The sequence below is a fragment of the Scyliorhinus canicula genome, unplaced genomic scaffold (genome assembly GCF_902713615.1).
Source record: "Scyliorhinus canicula unplaced genomic scaffold, sScyCan1.1, whole genome shotgun sequence".
Classification (NCBI taxonomy): Eukaryota; Metazoa; Chordata; class Chondrichthyes; order Carcharhiniformes; family Scyliorhinidae; genus Scyliorhinus; species Scyliorhinus canicula.
Window position 1 is genome coordinate 127,719 of NW_024056029.1, and position 23,531 is coordinate 151,249.

A 23,531-nucleotide genomic window follows, 5' to 3' on the forward strand; every position below is an offset into this window, starting at 1 on the left:
TACAGGGATAGGGTGTAGGCATGGTCTTAAGTAGCGTGCACTTTCCAAGGGCCAATGGCCTCCTCCTGCACTGTAAATTCTATGAATTCTGTAGGATTTTCTCTCTCACAGTCTCCTCCGTGGGTCTGTCTGGTGCTATTGCCGATATTAACACTGTGCTTCACAGTGCTAACTGCTGTTTGTATCTTTTATTTCACTACTGTGACAGGGCAGAGACCTGATTAAAAGGATCAAACATGGGAGTGCTGGGAAAAGATGGGCAAGGATTTGGGAGGTGACAACAAGTTCAAAGAGTTTGGAGAGGAGAGGGAGGTTAAACTCGGGGACCTGGGGTGGAGGGTGTTGCACATGGCAGTGCCGTGCAACCCTCAAATCAAAACTTCACGGCTCTGCCAGAGACCTGCTCCTTTTGCGGCCTAGTGGAGACTGTGGAGCACGTTATGTTGTCTTGTCCCAGGCTGCACCCCCTCTTTGATTTCTTGACAACGTTGTTGTTGAAGTTTTGTTTGCACTTCAGCCCCACGCTCCTGATCTATGGACATCCGGTGCGGCGAGAGGCGGGGAAGGCGGAGGACGTCCTCGTGAACCTGCTCCTGGCCCTGGCCAAACTAGCCATTTATCGGTCCAGGAGCGGGCGAGCGAGGGGATCGTCCGGCCCCGGCTGTCTGCCCCTCTTCCGCGGCCTGGTTCACGGCCGGGTGTCCGTGGAGAGGGAGCAGGCGGTGTCCAGGGGCACACTGGAAGATTTCCCGTGCTCGGTGGGCGCCGCAGGGGTTGGATTGCCTTATCTATCCGATTTTCACATTTTAATTGACGGGTTTTAGCTAAGTTTCTGTTCCTGTTTTGTTTCTTTTTGAGTGTGCTCCACCTATTGTTTTTGGGGCATCCCCTCCTTTGATTTATCCATCATTTAATTTATGTTCTTTTACTTGGTTTTTCACACCCAGCACCATGCTAAGGCAGGTGCTGGCTTAATCCTGCACATGTATATAAATGTGTAGGTCATACAAACTCACTAAATAAAAAACACAAAGCACATGATTTATCAGTAGTGCGTCCCCAAAAGAGCAGGAGATGGAAGTTGAAGATGGGGCAATAATTTGTAAGGATGGCAGGGTCAAGGGTTTGTTTTGTTGAGGAGGGGGTGATGATGGCAGATTTGAAGGACAGAGGGACAGTACCTGAAGGGAGAGAAATGTTGACAATATCCATGGACACAGGGTAGTTGGCTGATCAGTAGCTCAGTGGGAATAGGGTCGATGGAGCAGGAGCTGGGTCTCATGGACATGATGAGCTCTGAGAGGGCTTGAGGGGAGATGGGAGAGAAACTAGAGAAAGATGTGAATTCAGGGCTCGAGATAGGATGAAATTTAGAGACAGTTTGGTCCGGTGGGCTCGTGGAAGGGAGGGAAGCAGCAGAGGCAGCTGATCGGATTGACTCAATCTCAGTCACAAAGAAGCTCCACAAGCTCCTCACACTTCTTGTTGGAGGTGAGGATGGAAGAGACAGGGGAGAGCGAGAGTACTTCAAAAGAAACTAAGTTGTGTCAGAGATATTAAAAAGTTCCAACACACTGCGTGTTTCACACAAATCTAATTTATTTGACTTTTAGCCAGAATATTAGCCCCTGTAAATGGGCTGGAGTTTGTTATCAGCAGAAAGAGACCCAAATGAACATGGTTCAGTCCTGAATGTGAAGAACAGCAAAACCCAATCATTATGGTTACTTGTGGCCTCGTTGGTGTCTCAGTAGGAAGGATGAAGTGGTGAATCCCTTCCCACACTTGGAGCAGGTGAATGGCGTCTCCCCGATGTGAATTCGCTGGTGCCTCAGCAGGTGGGATGAACGAGTGAATTCCTTCCCACACTTGGAGCAGGTGAACGGTCTCTCCCCAGTGTGAATTCGCTGGTGTGTGGACAGAGTGGATGATTGGGTGAATCTCTTCCCACACTTGGAGCAGGTGAATGGTCTCTCCCCAGTGTGAATTCGCTGGTGATTTTGCAGGGCGGATGAAGCGGTGAATCCCTTCCCACATTCGGAGCAGGTGAATGGCCTCTCCCCAGTGTGGGTTCGCTGATGTATAGTGAGCTGAATTGATTGTGTGAACCCAGTCCCACAGTGGGAGCAACTATACGGTCTTTCGTCAGTGTGAACACGTTGATGGCGTGTCAGACTCCCAGAACTTTTATAGCACTTCCCGCAGTCTGGACATTTAAACAGTCTCTCATCAGTGTGAACTCGCTGGTGACTCAGCAGGTCAGATGAAACAGTAAATCCCTTCCCACACTCCGAGCAGATGAACGGTCTCTCCCCAGTGTGACTGCGTTGGTGATTTTGCAGGGCGGATGAGTCAGTGAATCCCTTCCCACACTTGGAGCAGGTGAATGGCCTCTCACCAGTGTGACTACGTCGATGAATTTCCAGCTTGGATGGGGAAGGGAATCCTTTGCCACAGTCCCCACATTTCCACGGTTTCTCCTCAGTGTGACTGCATTTGTGGCCTGTGAGGCCTGATGATAGAGCGAATCCTCGTCCACACACACAAATCAAGTACGGTTCCTCCCCACTGCTTTTTCCTTCCATGTTCAAAGAACGATGATATTCAGGATATGATAAATTGAGGACTCTGTCAGATCCTGATGTGATGTTTTGTTTGAGTTTCCGGACTTTGAATCCCCCTCTTCGAACGCCCTGTGAAATTGATTGAAAACAGAAAATAGGGAGTGAGAGAGAACCCACAAAAACACAAAGGCAGGTTGTGAATTTACTTAATGATTCTGGTCATTTCTTGGGGCTGCTCTGGGAAAAAGTGACCATGAAAACTATGGATTGTTCTAAAACCCAATTGACCTCTTTGGGAGGAGAGAGAAAGAGGTGAAGAGGGATTTTGTATGTCTGCAAGACATATTAAGACAAAGCATATTCGACCTTGAGCTTCATAAATTGAAATATTGATGCTGAAACTATGCTTCTGGCAGCATAGTGGTTAGCACTGCTGCCTCACAGCTCCAGGGTTCCGGGTTCAATTCGAGTCTCGGGTGACAATGTCTGGAATTTGCAATTTCTCCCCGTGTCTGCGCAAGTTTCCTCCGGTTTCCTCCCACAGTCCCAAGATGTGCAGGTTGGGTGGATTGGCCATGCTAAATTGCCCCTTAGTGTCCAAAGGTTAGTTGGGATCACTGGGTTCCAGAGACAGGTGGAGGGGTGAGCTTAAGTAGGGTGTTCTTTCCAAAGGCCAGTGCAGACCTGATGGGCTGAATGGCCTCCTTCTGCACTGTAAATTCTATGATTCTGCACTGAAGGAATTCTATGAAGCTCTGGTCACCACGCTTCAGGAAGAATATGAAGAAGGCAGAACGTTAGCACTGCTGCCTCACAGCACCGAGGTCCCAGGTTTGATCCCAGCTCTGGGCCACCATCCGTGTGGAGTTTGCACATTCTCCCCGTGTTTCCGTGGGTTTCGCACCCACAACCCAAAGATGCGCACGGTAGCATTGTGGATAGCACAATGGCTTCCCAGCTCCAGGGTCCCAGGTTCGATTCCGGCTTGGGTCACTGTCTGTGCGGAGTCTGCACATCCTCCCCGTGTGTGCGTGGGTTTCCTCCGGCTTCTCCGGTTTCCTCCCACAGTCCAAAGATGTGCAGGTTAGGTGGATTGGCCATGATAAATTGCCCGTGGTGTCCAAAATTGCCCCTTAGTGTTGGGTGGGGATTACTGGGTTATGGGGATAGGGTGGAGGTGTTGACCTTGGGTGGGGTGCTCTTTCCAAGAGCCGGTGCAGTCTCGATGGGCCGAATGGCCTCCTTCTGCACTGTAAATTCTATGATGATGATGATGTGCAGGTTAGGTAGATTGGCCACGCTAAAGTGCCCCTTAATTGGAAAAAATGAATTGGGTACTCTAAATTTAAAAAGAAAAGGAAGAATGTGAGGTTCTTGGAGAAGGTGCAGAGGAGATTTACCAGAATGGTTCCAGCAAAGGAGGTTGAGGGGAGATTTGATTCAGGAACACAAGATTATGCCAGATTACCATCGGGTGGACAAAGAAACTCTGTTTCCATTCATTGATCGTACAAGTAGTCAGGACACAGATTTAAAGTTTTGGGTAAAACCTGGATTGAACTATATCAGATCCTCAGGGGTCTTGTCAGGGTGGATGTGGAGAGGACGTTTCCTCTTGTGGGAGACTCTGGAACAAGGGGTCACTGTTGCAAAATAAGGAGTCACCCATTTCAGATGGAGATGAGGATTTATTCTCGAGGGTTGTAAGAACTCACGTCCTTAAAAGGCAGTGGGAGCAGAGTCCTTGAATATTTTGAAGGCAGAGCTGGATACATTCTTGATGAGCAAGGGGGAAAGGTCATCAGGGAGAGGCAGGAATGTGGAGTTGAGGTTAGAATGAGATCAGCCGCAGTCTTATTGAATGCTGAGCAGGCTCGAGGGGCCGAGTGGCCTGATCCTAGTTTGTATGTAAAAGGTACAGGAGATATGAGGTGATAGGAGATATATGTTTTTACACAGCGAGTGGCAATGACCTGAAACTTGCTGCCTGTGAGGGAGTTTGAAAATAGAGACATGAATCATTTGATTACAAAAGGAAATTAGATGGACATCAAGGGAAATAAACCTGCGAGGATACAGGGATAGAACAGAAGAATAACTGGATTGCTCCAGAGAGCTAGCATGGGCTCAATGGGCCGAATGCCCTTCTCTGTGCCATCATGTCTCTGACTCTTTTGTGTAATTTAGTTTTGTAATTTAACCCCGGGGGGGGTTCAGATATCACTCAGGTAAATCTGTGCTACATTCCCTCCGAGGCCATTCTATCCTTCCTCAGGTTTGTTACCCAGAACTGAACACAGTTCTCCAGGTTTGGTCTAACCAGGGTTTGTGAATCTCGGGGCTTTTCCAGTCACACTGAGACCTGAAATCTTCCCTCACAGACAGAACAGACAAACCTTTTACCTTCCACACCCAGATGCTGCTGATACTCAGGTTCTGATGAATCGAGTGACTCTGTCAGATCGCGATGTGACGTTTGGTTTGCGTTCCTGTCTGTTAAACCTCCACTTCCAGTATCCTGTAAATTTACAGAAACCTCACTGTCAGTTCAGGATAGAAATTCCCAACATTCTCTCCTCGCCAACTTTGATTAAATATATTCCTGGAGGTTTGATCACATGACCTGCCCCCATCCTCCAGCCATTAATCGGTCAACACATCCATCCTTGTGACACACTGCCTTCCTCGGCCAATTGGGAAGCAAAGGAACTCATTACCTTACAGGACAGTGATTGACTGTCAGCCATTCAACCTTTATCCCATTTTCAATAATTTTATCTCCGCTGAAGAGAAATGTTCAAAGAAAATTTTTAAAAATTCTTCTTTACTGTCCTAATGATTTCCCAGACACAGAGGCATGAATCTCACCAAGGCAGAAAGTAACATTTGAATTCATTAAAAGTTTACTGATGATCATGAAACCATTGTCGATTGTTGTAAAGACCCATCTGGTTCACTCCTGTCCTTCAGTGAAGGAAATCTTCTAGCCTTACCTGGTCTGGCCTACATGTGACTCCAGATCCACAGTCAGCTTGTTGACTCTTAAAATGCTCTCTGAGATACACTCAGTTCAGGGACAATTCGGGCTGGGCAGTGAATGCTGGCCCAGCCAGCAACACCCACATCCCGTGAATGAATAGAAAAGAAAATCTGCCATCCTTACCTGGTCTGGCCGACATGATTCCAAACCACAGCAATGTGGTTGACATTTTAAATGCCCTTGAGGTGGCTGAGAAAGCCACTCAGTTCTAGGGAAATTAAGGATGGGCAATAAATGTTGGCCCAGCCAGTGACTCCCACAAATGATTAAAATAAAATCCTGGAGACTCCAGTCAGTCAGTCCGGGAGAGTTGGTATCCGGTCCAGACTCGCAGTGCATGCTCCCTGCGGCACCTTGTCCTCTGTAAAGGTGGCAGCCGGTAACCCGGGCCTGTCACCGCTCAGTTCTCACTCTGTTCGGTGCTGTTTAAGACGGGACCGTTAACATTTTCCTCGGGAGTTGAAGCCTCCACGGGGTATTTATGAAGCCTCCGGCTCACTCCGCAGCTTCTATTGCTCCCCGGCCCCCCACCGGCTCCAATCCTGAAAGTCGCTCGATTGTTTGTTTCCAGCTCCTTGCACCATCAGCGACTGAATGCACGTGGCTGATTGAATTCTCAGTTTTTGTTCACTTCCCATGTCAACCTCTTGAATTGACTGAAAACTAAAGCGAGTGCAAGTGAATTCTGAATGAACAGGCATGGTGGGCCACACTAGGAAAAAGTGACCATGTAAACTGCGGTAATGGTCAATAAAAAACCCAACTGGTTCAGTAAATGTCCTTCAGAGAAGGGAATCCTGCCAACTGGTCGGGGCCTTCACAAGACTCAGAACTCCAATAGGAGTGAGAGGAGGAAGAGTCAATGAGAGAGAGTAGAGGTGGGAGAGGTAGGCATGAAGAAAGATTTTTATACATGCACAACTTGACCATAAATTTGACACATCTCTAACCTTCAGCCTCCATCACCATAAAGGACAAGGGCAGCATGTGTATGAGAACACATTCACCTACCAATTCCTCTCCCAGTCACACACAGTACGGACATTCTGGACTGGATGAGCAAACATTTACTGCATTTAAACATTGCAAAAGATTATCCATTGTCTTTGCTTCTCTGCTACAAACTCCATTTCCTCAGCACTTACTTGGTAATGGATTTTGTAAAATTTTGTTTTTAATATTTTGGCTTTTGTTTATTTTTAATTAACTTTTTTTTTAGATTACCCAATTCTTTTTATCCCAATTGAGGGGTAATTTTAGCGTGGCCAATTCACCTACCCTGCGCATCTTTTTGGATTGTGGGAGTGAGTCCCACACAGACACAGGGAGAATGTGCAAACTCCATACAGACAGTGACACGGAGCTGGGATCAAACCCGGGTCCTCGGCTAACCACTGAGCCACCGTGCCTGCCCCCAGTGATTTCTTCGAAAGCTTCTTTTACAGGATATTACAAGGGGAGAATTTACAGATGGAAACTCCAATCAAACTTCACTTCAAGATTTAACAGAGTCACTCCATTCATCAGGACCTGAATATCATTGGCCTGTGAATGTGGTAAAAGAAATGTTTGTCTGTTCTGTCCGTGGGAAAAGATTTTCTTTTATTAAAATAAACTCAGAGTACCAAATTATTTTTTTCCAGTTGAGGAGCAACTTTGCATGGCCAATCCGTCTACCCTGCACATCTTTGGGTTGTGGAGATGAGACAGACACGGGAAGATTCACACACAGTGACTCGGGGCCGGCATCAAACCCAATTCCTTAGCGCCATAGGCAGCAGTGCTAGCCACTGCACCGCCGTGTCGCCCTGAGGATTGTGTGTTTCTGACATGCGTCTCTGTGTGACTCAACAGAGCCGCACATGGGGTCAGATATCCATTGAGTTGGTGGGATCCAGAGAGCAGAATTTGCTTGTTTCTTCACTTCTCTGTTGCTACTCTGATCATAGATATCTGGGTCTGTGCAAACCGGGGTAAATGGGAGGTCAAGTACCCAGGACAACGGGTAATGCAGATTGCTGGCCAGGTTGTCTCTATTCTGAGCAATATGGAACAAGCTTCTCCCAGTCATTGAAAATGTTGCCCCCAACAAACATGGCGGCCGCACATGCGCTCTGCTGCTCATTGTCCCGAATAAAGATGGCGGTCGTTATCACGAAACGATCACCGGACCCTCGCAGCCCCGCTCCGTGAAACGGGGGAACTAGGAAGTGATTTTTCCGGGTATGGGCTTGGACAACATGTTTAGAAAACTTTTCCACCCACGAGGCAGATCCATCGCTCCCGTGTTCAACAATATTCCTCTTACCCTTTGTGGATCCGAAATAAAAGCACCTCTCCACCGCCATTACCCGCACTGCGCATGCTTCAGTCGAAGTCCCACCCACACCCTCACTCACTCCGATTGGTTGGAGTGTCGGTCCCGGTCGGTCCTCCAGTCCCGCCCCCTCTTCCTATTGGTCCGGAGCTGCCGTCAATCACTCTCGACATTGTGATGTGGTGCATGCGCAGTGCAGCTCATGTCCAGGGACAGTCGCTTGTTTGTCTCATCTTCAGGCGGGAAGGAGGCGGGTAAGCGGAGGAGGCGTTAGGGGCAGTGGGTGGGAGGGGAGGCCTCAACACCCCCAATAACAAACTAGCGGCTTCGCTTTGAGGTGTCCAGCGCTGTCTATCCCCTGACCATGTGCTGCTGATTTACTAGCTTTATCCCCACAGTATCTTTCACAGTCAGCAAATGTTTTCCCTTTGCTATATCCATTTCTATTCCACTTCTGAGCTTCTATTGACCATCACATTTTGCATTGCTTTTATTCCCTGTAATTCATCTGTACATCCTGAAATGTTAACTCTTTCTCCACAGTTACTGCTTGGCCTGTGGAATATTTTCAGAATGTTCTCAGTTTACTTCAGATTTCCAGAAGCTGCAGTATTTTATTTTTATTGAAGTCAGGACGGTGTGTGATTTTGAGTGGTCTTTGCCACAGTTCCCACAGCACAGTGTGGATGCACTGGTGTGTCTGCAGATGGAATGAAGTAGTGAATGGAGATCTGTAACTCATGGCGTTCCACAGTGATCAGTACTGGGACCTCTGCTGTTTGTAATATATATAAATGATTTGGAAGAAAATGTAGCAGGTCTGATTAGCAAGTTTGCGGATGATATGAAGATTGCAGGATTGCAGATAGTGATGAAAATTATCATAGAATACAACAGGATATAGGTAGGCAGCAAAATTGGCTGGAGAAATGGCAAGTGGAATTTAAACCGGACAAATTTGAGGTGATACATTTTGGTAGATCCAATTCAGGTGGAAGCTGTAAAATAAATGGCAGAACCATCAGGAGCAGAGACACCGAGAGATCTCGGCGTGCAGGCCCACAGATCCTTAAAAATGGCAGCACAGATGGAAATGGTGGTGAAGAAAGCAGACAGCAAGCTTGCCTTCTTAGGATGGGGTATTGAGTATAAAAACTCAAAAGATTATGTTCCAGTTACATAGAACGTTGGTTAGGCCACATTTGGAATACTGTGTTCCAATTCTGGTCACCGCACTTCCAGAAGGACGTGGAGGCTTTGGAGAGAGTTCAGAAAAGGTTTACCAGGATGTTGCCTGGTATGGAGGGTACTAGCTATGAGGGGAGATTGAATAAACTGGGATTGTTCTCCTTGGAGAGACAGAGGCTGAGGGGCGACCTGATAAAAGTTTATAAAATTATTAGGGGTATGGATAGGATAAACAGTTGGACACTTTTTCCCAGGGCGGAATTGAAAATTACAATGGGGCACAAGTTCAAGGTGAGGGGGATGGATTCAGTGGAGATGTGCGGGAGAAGTTTTTTTACACAAAGGGAGGTGGTGGCCTGGAATGCGCTGCCAAGTCAGATGGTTCAGGCAGATACGTTAGCGACTTTTAAGACATCTGGATAGGCACATGAACAGATGGGGTATAGAAGAATACAGGTGGTTGGTCTAGATAGGACATGTGATTGGCACAGGCTTGGAGGGCCGAAGGGCCTGTTCCTGTGCTGTATTGTTCTTTGTTCTTTCCCAGACTCGGAGCAGATGGATAGTCTCTCTCCAGTGTGACTGTGCTGATGTGCTGTGAGATCAGATGATCACCTGAATCCAGTCCCACAGTCCAAGCATCTGAACGGTCTCTCATCAGTGTGAACACTTGGATGGTGCATCAGGTCTTGGGAACTTTTATAGAACTTCCTACAGTCTGACCATTGGAAAGATCTCTCGTCAGTGTGAACCTGTTGGAGTCTTGTTAGATTGAATGTGTGAGAAAATCTCTTCCCACACTTGGAGCAGGTGAATATCTTTCTCCAGTGGGAACTTGTTGGTGTGTCAGCAGGTGGGATAAACAAGTAAACCCCTTCTCACACTCGGAGCAAGTGAACAGCCTCTCCCCAGTGTGCACTTACTGGTGTTTAATAAGGTCAGATGATTGCCTGAATCTAGTCCCACATGGTAAGCACCTGAACGGTGTCTCGTCAGTGTGAACATGTCGATGGAACATCAATTCCTGGGAACTTTTAAAGCACTTTCCACAATCTGTGCCTTTAAAACATCTCACATCAGTGTGAACCCACTGGTGTGTCAGCAGGTTGGATGGGTGAGCAAATCCCCTCCCACACTTGGAGCAGCTGAACGGTCCGGGTGTGACCTCGCCGGTGTGTCAGCAGATGGGATAAGGTAGTGAATCCCTTCCACACTTAAAGCAGGTGAAGTGTCCAACAGGACTGCCCTGATGAACTTCCAGCTCTGACAGGTAACTGAATCCTTCCACACAGCACCCAAATATCTGGAGATTCTCCCTGTTGTTTTTTTTTAAATTTAGAGTACCCAATTATTATTTTTTTATTTTCCAATTAAGGGGCAATTTAGTGTGGCCAATCCACCTAACCTGCACATCTTTGGGCTATGGGGGTGAAACCCACGCAGACACGGGGAGAATGTGCAAACTCCACACGGACAGTGACCCAGGGCCGGGATTCGAACCTGGGTCCTCAGTGCCGCAGTCCCAATGCTATCCACTGTGCCACGTGCCGCCCCGATTCTCCCTGTTGTGACAGTATTTATGTTTCAACAGGTCAGATAGTCGGCTGACTTCTCTTCCACACACATAACACAGAAATAGTTTCTGCTCACTGTGAGCAGTCTTTCCTTCCATGTCCAAAATACAGTGATATATTAGGCGACTCTGTCATATCCTGATGTGATGTTTGGTTTGGGTTTCAAGACTGGCGAGTTCCTCTTCTAATAACCTGTGAAATTGTTTTAAAACAGAAAAATGTGAGTGAGAGAGAACCCACAAAAACACAAAGGCAGGTTGTGAAATTGAGCTGAATGAATCTGGTCACTTGTGGGGCCGGCTCTGGGAAAAACTGACCATGAAAACTGCTGGATTGTCACAAAAACCCTACTGGTTCCCCCAATGTCCCGAAAGACATGCTGCTAGGTACTTTGGACATTCTGAATTCTCCCTCTGTGTACCCGAACAGATGCTGGAATGAGGTGACTAGGGGCTTTTCACAGTAACTTCAATGCAGTGTTAATGTAAGCCTACTTATGACAATAAACATTCAGGAAAAAGGAACCTGCAACTGGTCTGGGCCAACACAAGCTCTGGACACTGTGGGAGCAGAGAGAAAGGGAGTGGCAGGGATAAAAGAGAGGGATTTCATATATCGAAAACTCAACCAGAATGTTAATGCCCAAACACTCAACCTCCACACCTAGAAACACCCGGGTAGCAGCTGGATGTGAACAGCATCACATACAACTGCTCAAAGTCACACACCATCCTGACTTCAATAGAAATAATATACTGCAGCGGCTGGAAATCTGCAATAAAACGAGAATATTCTGGAAATATTCCACAGGCCAAGCAGTAAATGTGGAGAAAGACTTAATGTTTCAGGATGGACGGAATGAATTACAGGGAATAAAAGCGATTCAAAATATGATGGTCAATATAAACTCAGAAGTGGAATAGAAATGGATACTGGCACAGGGAAAACAATTGCTGACTGTGAAAGATACTGAATAATTGGACAGGCAGCACATGGTCAGGGGTCGGACAGTGGTGGACACCTCATTTAGACACAGTTAGGAAAAGTAACAATAAAATACTGAACACAGCTAAATTACACTCATTATTCGAGAGAGTGGAAGTGAGACAATGACAGAGAGCTGATCAGGGAGGGAAGAGGTGAATCTGTGCAATTGATGAACATGGATTCAGATACACAGTAAAGGAGTCACACCAGCCCCAGAGCTATGAAAACTCTCACAGAGAACAGGGCACAGCACTAAACATTCTAAATTGTAGAGGAATGGACAAAATACTCCCCATTCGAACAATTTCACTGTTTTCAATTTTAAACTCTCTTGCTGGAGCCTGCAGCCAGGAAAGATATCAGAAGCTCTGGAGTCAGAGAAAAATCTCCCAGTTGAGGAAGTACCTGGGGCACGGGGGTGATGTCACTGCACAGCTGTTGGTGTGTGATGACATCATGGACAGGAAGACAATATCTGGATCTGTACAAACCAGTGATAACCACACAGTATGCAGGATAGGAGTGTTCTTGAGAGGGTGCAAAGGTGATTTACCAGAATGATTCCACGAATGAGGAATTATAGTTGCAATGTTAGGTTGGATAAACTAGGGTTGTTCTCTTGGGATGAAGCACATTGAGGGGAGATTTGATTGAGGTGTACAAGTTTCTAATAGATTAGATGAGATAAAGAAAAGCTGTTCCCACAAAAGGTTTATGGGACATGGATTTGAGATTTTGCGAAGAGATACAAGGGAATGTGAGGAAGACCTTTTTTTTTAACACAGTGGTAACGACTCAATGCTTAAACTCAAAGGCCGATTACATCCAGGTCCTGATGAATTGGATCTGCTCTTAGTGATGTTTCGTTTGACTTTCCCCTCTGTGAATCCTCCCCTTTTAACCCACTGTAAAAGGAGTTTTCAAACTCCATCTGTGTGAGTGCAGGATAGAAATTGCCCCCATTCTCGCCTCCTGCTCCAGGATCAGTAAACTCAGTTAAAGATCATTTCTCCTGAACAAATCCATTGCAGCATTTCCTTCCTGAAGCCACATTTGTCCACTGAGGCCCGGCACCGGGAGAAAGCGGCAGCTGCCGTTGTGTTGGGTGTTGAGGCGGTGCGGCTAGTTTGTTATTGGGGGTGTTGAGGCCCCCACTGGGTGTTTGTGAAGCCTCCCCTCCCACCCACTGCCCCTAACGCTGACTCCGCTTATCCGCCTCCTTCCTGCCTGAAGATGAGACAAACAAGCGTCTGTCCCTGGACATGAGCCGCACTGCGCATGCCCCACATCACAATGCCCTGGGAGTGATTGACGGCAGCTCTAGAACAACAGGACAAAGGGGCGGGTCTGGATGACCCAGCTAGTGAGGCTGGTCCTCCAACCAATCAGAGTGAACGAGGGCGGGTGGGACTGAAGCATGCGCAGTGCGGGCAATGAAAAATGAAATGAAAATCGCTTCTTGTCACGAGTAGGCTTCAATGAAGTTACTGTGAAAAGCCCCTAGTCGCCACATTCTGTCACCTGTCCGGGGATGCTGGTACGGGAATTGAACCGTGCTGCTGGCCTGCTTTAAAAGCCAGCTATTTAGCCCAGTGAGCTAAACCATCCCCAGGCGAGGTAGAGAAGCTTTTGTCTCGGATCCACAAAGGGTAAGAGGAATATTGTGGAACACGGGAGCGATGAATCAGCCTGGTGGGTGGAGAGGTTTCCCAAACATGTTGTGCAAACCCATATCCGGAAAAAAAATCACTTCCTCGTTCGCCCGTTTCAAGGAGCGGCGTCGAGAGGGTCCAGTGATCGGTTTGGGATAACGACCACCATCTTTATTCGGGACAATGAGCAGCAGAGCGCATGTACGACCACCATGTTTGTTGGGGGCAACATTTTCAATGACTGGGAGAAGCTTATTCCACATTGGTCAGAATGGAGACGGCCTGGCCAGCAAATTGCATTACCCTTTGTCCTGGGGACTTGACCTCCCATTACCCCGGTTTGCACAGACCCAGATAGAACATAGAACATAGAACAGTACAGCACAGAACAGGCCCTTCCGCCCTCGATATTGTGCCGAGCAATAATCACCCTACTCAAACCCACGTATCCACCCTATACCCGTAACCCAACAACCCCCCCCCCCCCATTAACCTTACTTTTTAGGACACTACGGGCAATTTAGCATGGCCAATCCACCTAACCCGCACATCTTTGGACTGTGGGAGGAAACCGGAGCACCCGGAGGAAACCCACGCACACACGGGGAGGACGTGCAGACTCCGCACAGACAGTGACCCAGCCGGGAAAAGAACCTGGGACCCTGGAGCTGTGAAGCATTTATGCTAACCACCATGCTACCGTGCTGCCTCGTAGATATCTATGATCAGATAGCAACAGAGAAGTAAAGAAACAGAAGCAAACCTGCTCTCTGGATCCCACCAACTCAAAGGACGCCTGACCCCATGTGGGGCTCTGTTCAGTCACACAAAGGCCCATGTGGGAACCCTAGGAGCAGCAAGGCGGTGTAGTGCTTAGCACTGCTGCCTATGGTGCTGAGGACCTGGGTTCGATGACGGCCCCAGGTCACTGTCTGTGGACTCTGCATGTTCTCCCCGTGTGTGCATGGGTTTCCTCCAGGTGCTCCGGTTTCCTCCCACAGTTTAACAATAGGTGGATTGGCTATGCTAAATTGCCCTTAATGTCCAGAAAGGTTAAGTTGGGTTAGGGGATAAAGGGAATGGGGTGGAGGCGTGGATCTTAAGTGGGGTGCTCTTTGCAAAGGGCTGGTGCAGACTTGATGGACTGAATGGCCTCCTTCTGCACTGTAAATTCTATGGTTCTTCCCATGTCTGCGTGGATCTCACCTCCACAACCAAAGGTGTGCAGATTAGGTGGATTGGCCAAGCTAAATTGCCCCTTAATTGGAAAAAGACGATTGGGTACTCTAAATTCATTTGAAAATAGGAAATCTTTTCCTACAGACAGAACAGTCAAACATTTCTTCTTCCACATTCACAGGCCAATGATATTCAGCTCCTGGTAAATGGAGTGGCCCTGTTAAATCTTGGGGAAAAATATTTTCATGTAGGTTAGGGGCTCCACAAAGTGTTTTCCAACTCCTCCCACCCATCTCCTTAACAGGTTCACACATTTATTTGTCTGACTAAAAGAATGGTCACTGGTCACACAGTGGTTATCGCTACTGCCTCACGGCGCCAAGGACCCATGTTCAATCCCAGCTCCGGGCCACTGTCCGTGTGGAGTTTGCACATTCTCCCTGTTTAAAAGATTCATCTACTTGCAGACTGAGTTTATCCAGAAGCACAGTGCGGTTTCTGTGCTGACAGATCCACAGTGAACATGATCTTCTCCACACACCAGCTACAAGAGAAGAGAACAATTGGGATTTGATCTAAAGTGTCAGTGCTGAGAAAGTGAAATGTTCTAATTACTGAGTGAAAGTAAACCTTTCAGTGTGAATCACAATTTACTGGGACAATTGGAAAAGGCACCAAAATGTTTCAATCTCTGAAGATAAACTTCAGCCTTGAAGTTATGTTTCGGAGCTCACAAGCTGTGGGAAGCTTTGTGAATGTTTCCTCTTCCCTTTTGTAAACAAGCAAAGAAGTTAACCCTTTCCCCTGACAGCACGGCAACAATTTGAAATAAAGACTTTGACTTTTAAAGATTTGGCTTCACCTCATTTGTTGGGGTCATATTTCCGGTCGTGAGAATCATCGCAGGCAGGATGGAAATTTGCCAGAACATTTTTATTTATAATCCTAATCTTTATTGTCACAAGTAGTCTTACATTAACACTGCAGTGAAGTTACTGTGACAAGCCCCTCGTCAGCACATTCCGGAGCCTGTTCAGAGGGAGAATTCAGAGTTGTCATGTGAGAGTACCTTTAAGACCTGGGTGATTATCAAATAGCTGAATTGCATGTACCTTTAAGAAATGCGTGTTTATCAGATATATGCAGTGAAGACAGAAGACAGCCCAGCTCCACCCACACTCTGATATCACTGCAGCTATTTGATAAACACTCATTTCTTAAAGGTACAGCTGGTCTTCCAACCAATCGGAGTGAATGAGGGTCGGGGCTGATCCTGGATCTCCCTCATTGGCTGAGACTGTATCATTTTGAGTTCTTACCATTGGCTAAGTGGGCGCGGGTTCCAAAACCTCTTCCTGCCTGAGCGATGTTGACCAATGGGAGGATTTGGAAGACCAGGTGGACTCTGGTCCTCCAGCCAATCAGACTGCGGGCTTTGTGTAAATGAAGATTGAACTTCACACAGACTAAAACTTCTTCCTGTGTCAAACCTCTGAGTAAAATACTTTCCACTTTTCACTTCAATGGACTTTAAATTAGAGTCCATTCACCCTTCTACAGAACTGTTACAACAAGGAACAAACGTTACCTCTGTTTCTCTCCCAATATATGTACTCAAACAGTTCCAGAGTATGTTGACTAGGAGATTTTCACAGTAACATCATTGCAGTGTTAATGTAATCCTACTTGTGACAATAATAAAAATTATTATTCTGTGTTTGGGTATTTTAAGGAGCAGGTAGAACTTCCTTGGTTCTGCCTGTTGTCCCCTCATATATTCCCATCAGTTTTTGGTTAATGTGTCTGGAGTCTGAGCTCTTCCAGTCTGTCTCCAATTCTCCTTAGGGCAGCATTGTGGTTATCACAGTAGCTTCACAGCTCCAGGGTCCCAGGTTTGATTCCGGCTGGGTCACTGTCTGTGTGGAGTCTGCACATCCTCCCCGTGTCTGCGTGGGTTTCCTCCGGGTGCTCCGGTTTCCTCCCACAGTCCAAAGATGTGCAGGTTAGGTGGATTGGCCATACTAAATTGCCTTCAGTGTCCAAAATTGCCCTTAGTGTTGGGTGGGGTTGCTGGGTTATGGGGATAGGGTGGAGGTGTGGGCTTGGGTAGGGTGCTCTTTTCAAGAGCCGGTGCAGACTCGATGGGCCGAATGGCCTCCTTCTGCACTGTAAATTCTATGAAATTCTGTCTGGGGTATATGGGTCTAGGTATCTTGGTGTTGTGATTCATGTTGTTTAGTTGTCTGTCTGTCTCCAGCAGGTATTGTTGTCTCTCGATAATGACTGTGCTGCTACCCTTGTCTTCTGGTCTTATGGACATATCCGTGTTGGATCCAAGCTCCCGGATTGTCTGTCTTCCTCTCTGGGTGAGATTCTGTTTGTCTCTTGTATTTCACTGTGACAGGGCAGAGACCTGATTGAAGGGATTCAAACATGGGAGTTCTGGGAAAGATGGGCAAGGATTTGGGAGGTGACAACATGTTCAAAGAGTTTGGAGAGGAGAGGGAGGTTGAAGATGGGGCAGTAATTTGTAAGAATGGCAGGGTCAAGGGTTTGTTTTATTGAGGAGGGGGTGATGACGGCAGATTTGAAGGACAGAGGGACAGTACCTGAAGAGAGAGAAATGTTGACAATATCCATGGACACAGGGTAGTTGGCTGATCAGTAGCTCAATGGGAATAGGGTTAATGGAGCAGGAGCTGGGTCTCATGGACAAGATGAGCTCCGAGAGGGCACGAGGGGAGATGGGAGGGAAACTGGAGAAAGATGTGGGTTCAGGGCTTGGGAAAGGATGAAATTTAGAGACAGTTTGGTCCAGTGGGCTCGTGGAAGGGAGGGAAGCAGCAGAGGCAGCTGATCGGATTGACTCAATCTCAGTCACAAAGAAGCTTCACAAGCTCCTCACACTTCTTGTTGTAGGTGAGGATGGAAGAGACAGAGGAGAGCGAGAGAACTTCAAAAGGAACTAACTTGTGTCAGAGATATTAAAAAGTTTCCGCACATGGTATATTTCGCACAAATCTAATTTATTTGACTTTTAGCCAGAATATTAGCCTCTGTAAATGGGCTGGAGTTTGTTCACAACAGAAAGAGACCCAAATGAACATATCCATTCAGTCCTGAATGTAACAGCAAAATCCAATCATTGTGGTTACCTATGGCCACGTTGGTGTCTCCGCAGGGAGGATGAAGCGGTGAATCCCTTCCCACAATCTGAGCAGATGAACAGCCTCCTCCCAGTATGAATTAGCTGGTGTCGCAGCAGATGGGATGACTGAGTGAATCCCTCCCCACACTCTGAGCAGGTGAATGGCCTCTCCCCTGTATGAATTAGCTGGTGTCTCAGCAGGTCGGCTGACTGAGTGAATCCCTTCCCACACTTGGAACAAGCGAATGGCCTCTCCCCAGTATGAATTCGCTGGTGCGTCTGCAGTTGGGATGATTGAGTGAATCCCTTCCCACACTCTGAGCAGGTAAATGGTTTCTCACCAGTGTGAACTCGCTGATGTTTTTGCAGGGTGGATGGCTCAGTGAATCCCTTCCCACACTTGGAGCAGGTGAATGGTCTCTCCCCAGTGTGACTGCGTCGATGAGTATCCAGCTTGGATGGGGAAGTGAATCTTTTCCCACAGTCTACACATTTCCACGGTTTCTCCTCAGTGTGACTGCATTTGTGGCTTTTGAGGCCTGATGATCGAGCAAATCCTCGTCCACACACACAACACGTGTACGGTTTCTCCCCACTGTGAACAATGCCTTTTCCTTCCATGTTCCAAGTCCGATGATATTCAGCATATGTACAATTGAGGACTCTGTCAGATCCTGATGTGATGCTTGGTTTGAGTTTCCGGACTTTGAAGCCTCCCCTTCGAACAACCTGTGAAACGGATTTAAAAACAGAAAATAGGGAGTGAGAGAGAACCCACAAAAACACAAAGGCAGGTTGTGAAATTGAGCTGAATGAATCTGGTCATTTGTGGGGCCGGCACTGGGAAAAAGTGACCATGAAAACGGCTGGATTGTTATAAAACCCAACTGGCCTCTTTGGGAGGAGAGAGAAAGAGGCGAAGAGGGATTTTGTATATCTACAAGACATATTAACAGATTAGTTGGCAAAGCATATTCGACCTTGAGCTTCATAAATAGAAATATTGATTCTGAAACTATGCTTCTGGTGGCACAGTGATTAGCACTGCTGCCTCACAGCGCCAGGGACCCGGGTTGAATTCCGGCCTTGGTGACTGTCTGTGTGGAATTTGCACTTTCTCCCCGTGTCTGCGTGGGCTTCCACCCGGTGCTCAGGTTTCCTCCAACAGTCCAAAGAAGGGAAAGTTAGGTCGATTGACCTTGATAAATTGCCCCTTAGTGTCCAGGGATGTGCAGGTTAGGTGGGGCTATGGGGTTACAGGGACAGGGTAGGGGTGTGGGCCTAGGCAGGGTGCCCTTTCAGAGAATCAGTGCAGACTTGATGGGCTGAATGGCCTCCTGCACTGTAGGAATTCTATGGTTCTAATTCTATTCTATGAATCTTTATAAAGCTCTGGTCACCACTCTTCAGGAAGGATATGAAGGTTCTTGAGAAGGTGCAGAGGAGATTTACCAGAATGGTTCCAGCAAAGGAGGTTGAGGGGAGATTTGATTCAGGGACACAAGATTATGGCTGATTTCCGTCGGGTGGACAAAGTAACTCTGTTTCCATTCACTGATCGTACAAGCTCTAGGGACATGGATTTAAAGTTTATGGTAAAACCTGGATTGATCTATATAAGATCCTGAGGGGTCTTGACAAGTTGGATGTGGAGAGAATGTCTTCTCTTGTGGGAGAATCGAGAACAAGGGCATCACTGTTGCAAAATAAGGAGTCGCCCACTTCAGATGGGGACGAGGATTTTTTATTCTAGAGGGTTGTAAAACTTTGGCAATCACGTCCTTCAAAGGCAGTGGAAGCAGAGTCCTTGCATATTTTTAAGGCAGAGCTGGATAGATTCTTGATGGGCAAGGGGGTGAAAGGTTATCAGGGGAAGGCAGGAATGTGGAGTTGAGGTTAGAATGAGATCAGCAGCAATCTTATTGAAAGGGAGCAGGGCCGGGTGGCCTGCTCCTAGTTTGTATGTAAAAGGTACAGGAGACATGAGGTGATATGAGATGTATGTTTTTACACAGCGAGCAGCAATAACCCTAAACTTGCTGCCTATCAGGGAGTTTGAAAATAGACACAATGAATCATTTGATTTCAAAAGGAAATTGGATACACAGTTGAGGGAAATAAACCTGTGAGGATACAGGGAGCAGGAGAATGGGACTGACTGGATTGCTCCAGAGAGCTAGCATGGATTCAATGGGCCAAATGCCCTTCTCTGTGCCATCATGTCTCTGACTCTTTTGTGTAATCTAGTTTTGTAATTTAACCCCGGAGGGTTCCGATATCACTCAGGTAAATCTGTGCTGCACTCCCTCCGAGGCCATTCTATCCTTCCTCAGGTTTGTTGTCCAGAACTGAACACAGTTCTCCAGGTTTGGTCTAACCAGGGTTTGCTAATCTCGGGGCTTTTCCAGTCACACTGAGACCTGAAATCTTCCCTCACAGACAGAACAGACAAACCTTTTACCTTCCACACCCAGATGCTGCTGATATTCAGTTTCTAATGAATCGAGTGACTCTGTCAGATCGCGATGTGACGTTTGGTTTTTGTTTCCCGTCTGTTAAACCTCCACTTCCAGTATCCTATAAATTTACAGAAACCTCACTGTCAGTTTAGGATAGAAATTCACAACATTCTCTCCTCACTAATTTTGATTAAATGTATTCCAGGAGGTTTGACCACATGACCTGACCCATCCTCCAGCCATTAATCGGTCAACACATCCATCCTTGTGACACACTGCCTTCCTCGGCCAATTGGGAAGCAAAAGGACTCATTACCTTACAGGACAGTGATTGACTGTCAGCCAATCAACCTTTATCCCATTTTCAATATTTTTATATCCCTCCTCTCCCCTCCCCCTCCTCTTCTCTCCCCCTCCCTCTTCTCTCCCCCTCCCTCTTCTCTCCCCCTCCCTCTTCTCTCTCCCCCTCCCTCTTCTCTCTCCCCTCCCTCTCTCTCTCCCCCTCCCTCTTCTCTCTCCCCTCCCTCTTCTCTCTCCCCCTCCCTCTTCTCTCTCCCCCTCCCTCTTCTCTCTCCCCCTCCCTCTTCTCTCTCCCCTCCTTCCCCTCTCTCTCCCCCTCCTCCTCTCTCTCCCCTCCTCTCCTCTCCCCCGTCCCTTCTCCTCTCCCCCCTCCTCACCCTACCCCCTCCTCTCCCTCCCACCTCCTCTCCCCCCCCACACTTCCTCCCCCCCACCTCCTCTCCCCCCCACACTTCCTCTCCCCCCACACACTGGCTCCCTCCATACACTCTCCCCCCTCCCCACTCACATACATTAACCCCCCCCCACTCACATACATTCACTCCCCCCATACACATCACTCCCCCCCACATACACTCACTCCGCCCCCCCACATACACTCACTCCGCCCCCCCCACATATACTCCGCCCCCCCCCCCACATACACTCACTCCGCCCCCCCCACATACACTCACTCCGCCCCCCACATACACTCACTCCGCCCCCCACATACACTCACTCCGCCCCCCACATACACTCACTCCCCCCCCCACATACACTCACTCCCCCCCCCCCATACACTCACTCCGCCCCCCCACATACACTCATCCGCCCCCCCCACATCACTCCACCCCCCCCACATACACTCACTCCGCCCCCCCCACATACACTCACTCCCCCCCCACATACACTCACTCCGCCCCCCCACATACACTCACTCCCCCCCCCCCCACATACACTCACTCCGCCCCCACATACACTCACCCCCCCCCACACACTCACTCCGCGCCCCCCCACATACACTCACTCCACCCCCCACATACACTCACTCCGGCCCCCCCCCCATACACTCACCGCCGCCCCCCCCCCCATACACTCACTCCACCCCCACCACATACACTCACTCCGCCCCCCCCCCCACATACACTCACTCCCCCCCCCCCACATACACTCACTCCCCCCCCCCACATACACTCACTCCGCGCCCCCCACATACACTCACTCCGCCCCCCCCCCACATACACTCACTCCGCCCCCCCCCACATACACTCACTCCACCCCCCCACATACACTCACTCGCCCCCCCCCCACATACACTCACTCCGCCCCCCCCCACTACACTTCACTCCGCCCCCCCCACATACACTCACTCCGCCCCCCCACATACACTCACTCCACCCCCCCACATACACTCACTCCCCCGCCCCCCCCCACATACACTCACTCCGCCCCCCCACATACACTCACTCCGCCCCCCCACATACACTCACTCCGCCCCCCCCACATACACTCACTCCCGCCCCCCCCCCACATACACTCACTCCGCCCCCCTCCCCCCCATACACTCACTCCGCCCCCCCCACATACACTCCACTCCGCCCCCCCCACATACACTCACTCCGCCCCCCCATACACTCACTCCACCCCCCCATACACTCACTCCGCCCCCCCCATACACTCACTCCGCCCCCCCCCATACACTCACTCCGCCCCCCCCATACACTCACTCCGCCCCCCCACATACACTCACTCCGCCCCCCCACATACTCACTCCGCCCCCCATACACACACTCAGCCCCCCCCCCCCACATACACTCACTCCGCCCCCCCAACATACACTCACTCCGCCCCCCCACATACACTCACTCCGCCCCCCCCACATACACTCACTCCGCCCCCCTCCCACACATACACTCACTCCGCCCCCTCCCCCACATACACTCACTCCGCCCCCCTCCCCCACATACTCACCTCCGCCCCCCCCCGCATACACTCACTCCGCCCCCCCCGCATACACTCACTCCGCCCCCCCACATACACTCACTCCGCCCCCCCACATACACTCACTCCGCCCCCCCCACATACACTCACTCCGCCCCCCACATACACTCACTCCGCCCCCCCCACATACACTCACTCCGCCCCCCCCACATACACTCACTCCGCCCCCCCCCATACACTCACTCCACCCCCCCACATACACTCACTCCGCCCCCCCCACATACACTCACTCCGCCCCCCCCACATACACTCACTCCGCCCCTCCCACATACACTCACTCCGCCCCCCCCCCACATACACTCACTCCGCCCCCCTCCCCACATACACTCACTCCCTCCATTCTCACTTTGCTGCATCGAAGATACACCCTCCCTATTCTCCAGAAGGTGCTAACTCATGCTGATGGACAGATCTGCACAGCATTTCCTTTTCTCAATAATGAAGCAGCTTCCACTGCTGTCTGGGAATTTCCTTCCTTGCCAGAGATCAGAGTCCTCATTGATCTGAGCTCCGCAGCTGCAAACCAGGGAGCTGACAATGATGGTGAAGGGTTTGCGGACCCACAAAGTGTTTCCAAATCCTCCCACCCACCGCCTGACGCTGACTCCGCTTCTCCGGCTCCTTCCGCCAAAGGCCTCGATCCCGCGCATGCGCAATAATGTTCAGCCCTGGCAGCTGCACCACGCAGGCTCCAGCTCCCTGGGCATGATTGACGGCGGTTCGCGACCAATAGAAAGTGGGGGCGGGACTGCAGGACCGAGTCGGAGAGGCTGCTCCTCCAACCAATCGGAGTGAATGAGAGGCGGGGCTGGACAACCATGTGGGAGAGGCTGGTCCTCCAGCCAATCGGAGACAATGAGGGGCGGGGCTGAGCTGTCTCGGGGCCGCGGTCGGTTCCGGGTGGCGGTGCTCCGGGAGGACAGATCTGCCAGGTTGGTGGAGAGGCATCAAAACATCCTTTTCAAGCTGAAACTATGAAAAATAACTTCCCAGTCCCAATATTTAAGCGGAACAGAGCCACAACTTCTCGTGGTGGGCCTTGTTTGACGCCATCTTTCTGGTGGGGTGGAGATGCCGCCTCTGGGCTGGGGTGAGCACAGGGGACAAGGCGCTGCTCCTTCCTCAGGTGAAGTGGAGGCAGTT

At 49.2% G+C, this 23,531-nt stretch overlaps 1 protein-coding gene across 1 annotated transcript; it reads right to left on the reverse strand.

Moving 5' to 3' along the window:
* Positions 1-17,510: 17,510 nt before the first annotated feature.
* Positions 17,511-23,028, reverse strand: LOC119961702 (zinc finger protein 239-like). The gene is made up of 2 exons (XM_038788990.1): positions 22,980-23,028; positions 17,511-18,378 (listed from the first exon to the last, which is right to left on the reverse strand). Exon 2 carries the CDS (start codon positions 18,268-18,270, stop codon positions 17,653-17,655), a length of 618 nt encoding a protein of 205 aa, XP_038644918.1. The 5' UTR covers positions 18,271-18,378; positions 22,980-23,028; the 3' UTR covers positions 17,511-17,652.
* Positions 23,029-23,531: the final 503 nt, after the last annotated feature.

Coding starts and splice junctions, on each gene's coding strand:
- LOC119961702 (XM_038788990.1), bottom strand. CDS start 18,270: ATGGAAGGAAAAGGCATTGTTCACAGTGGGGAGAAACCGTACACGTGT.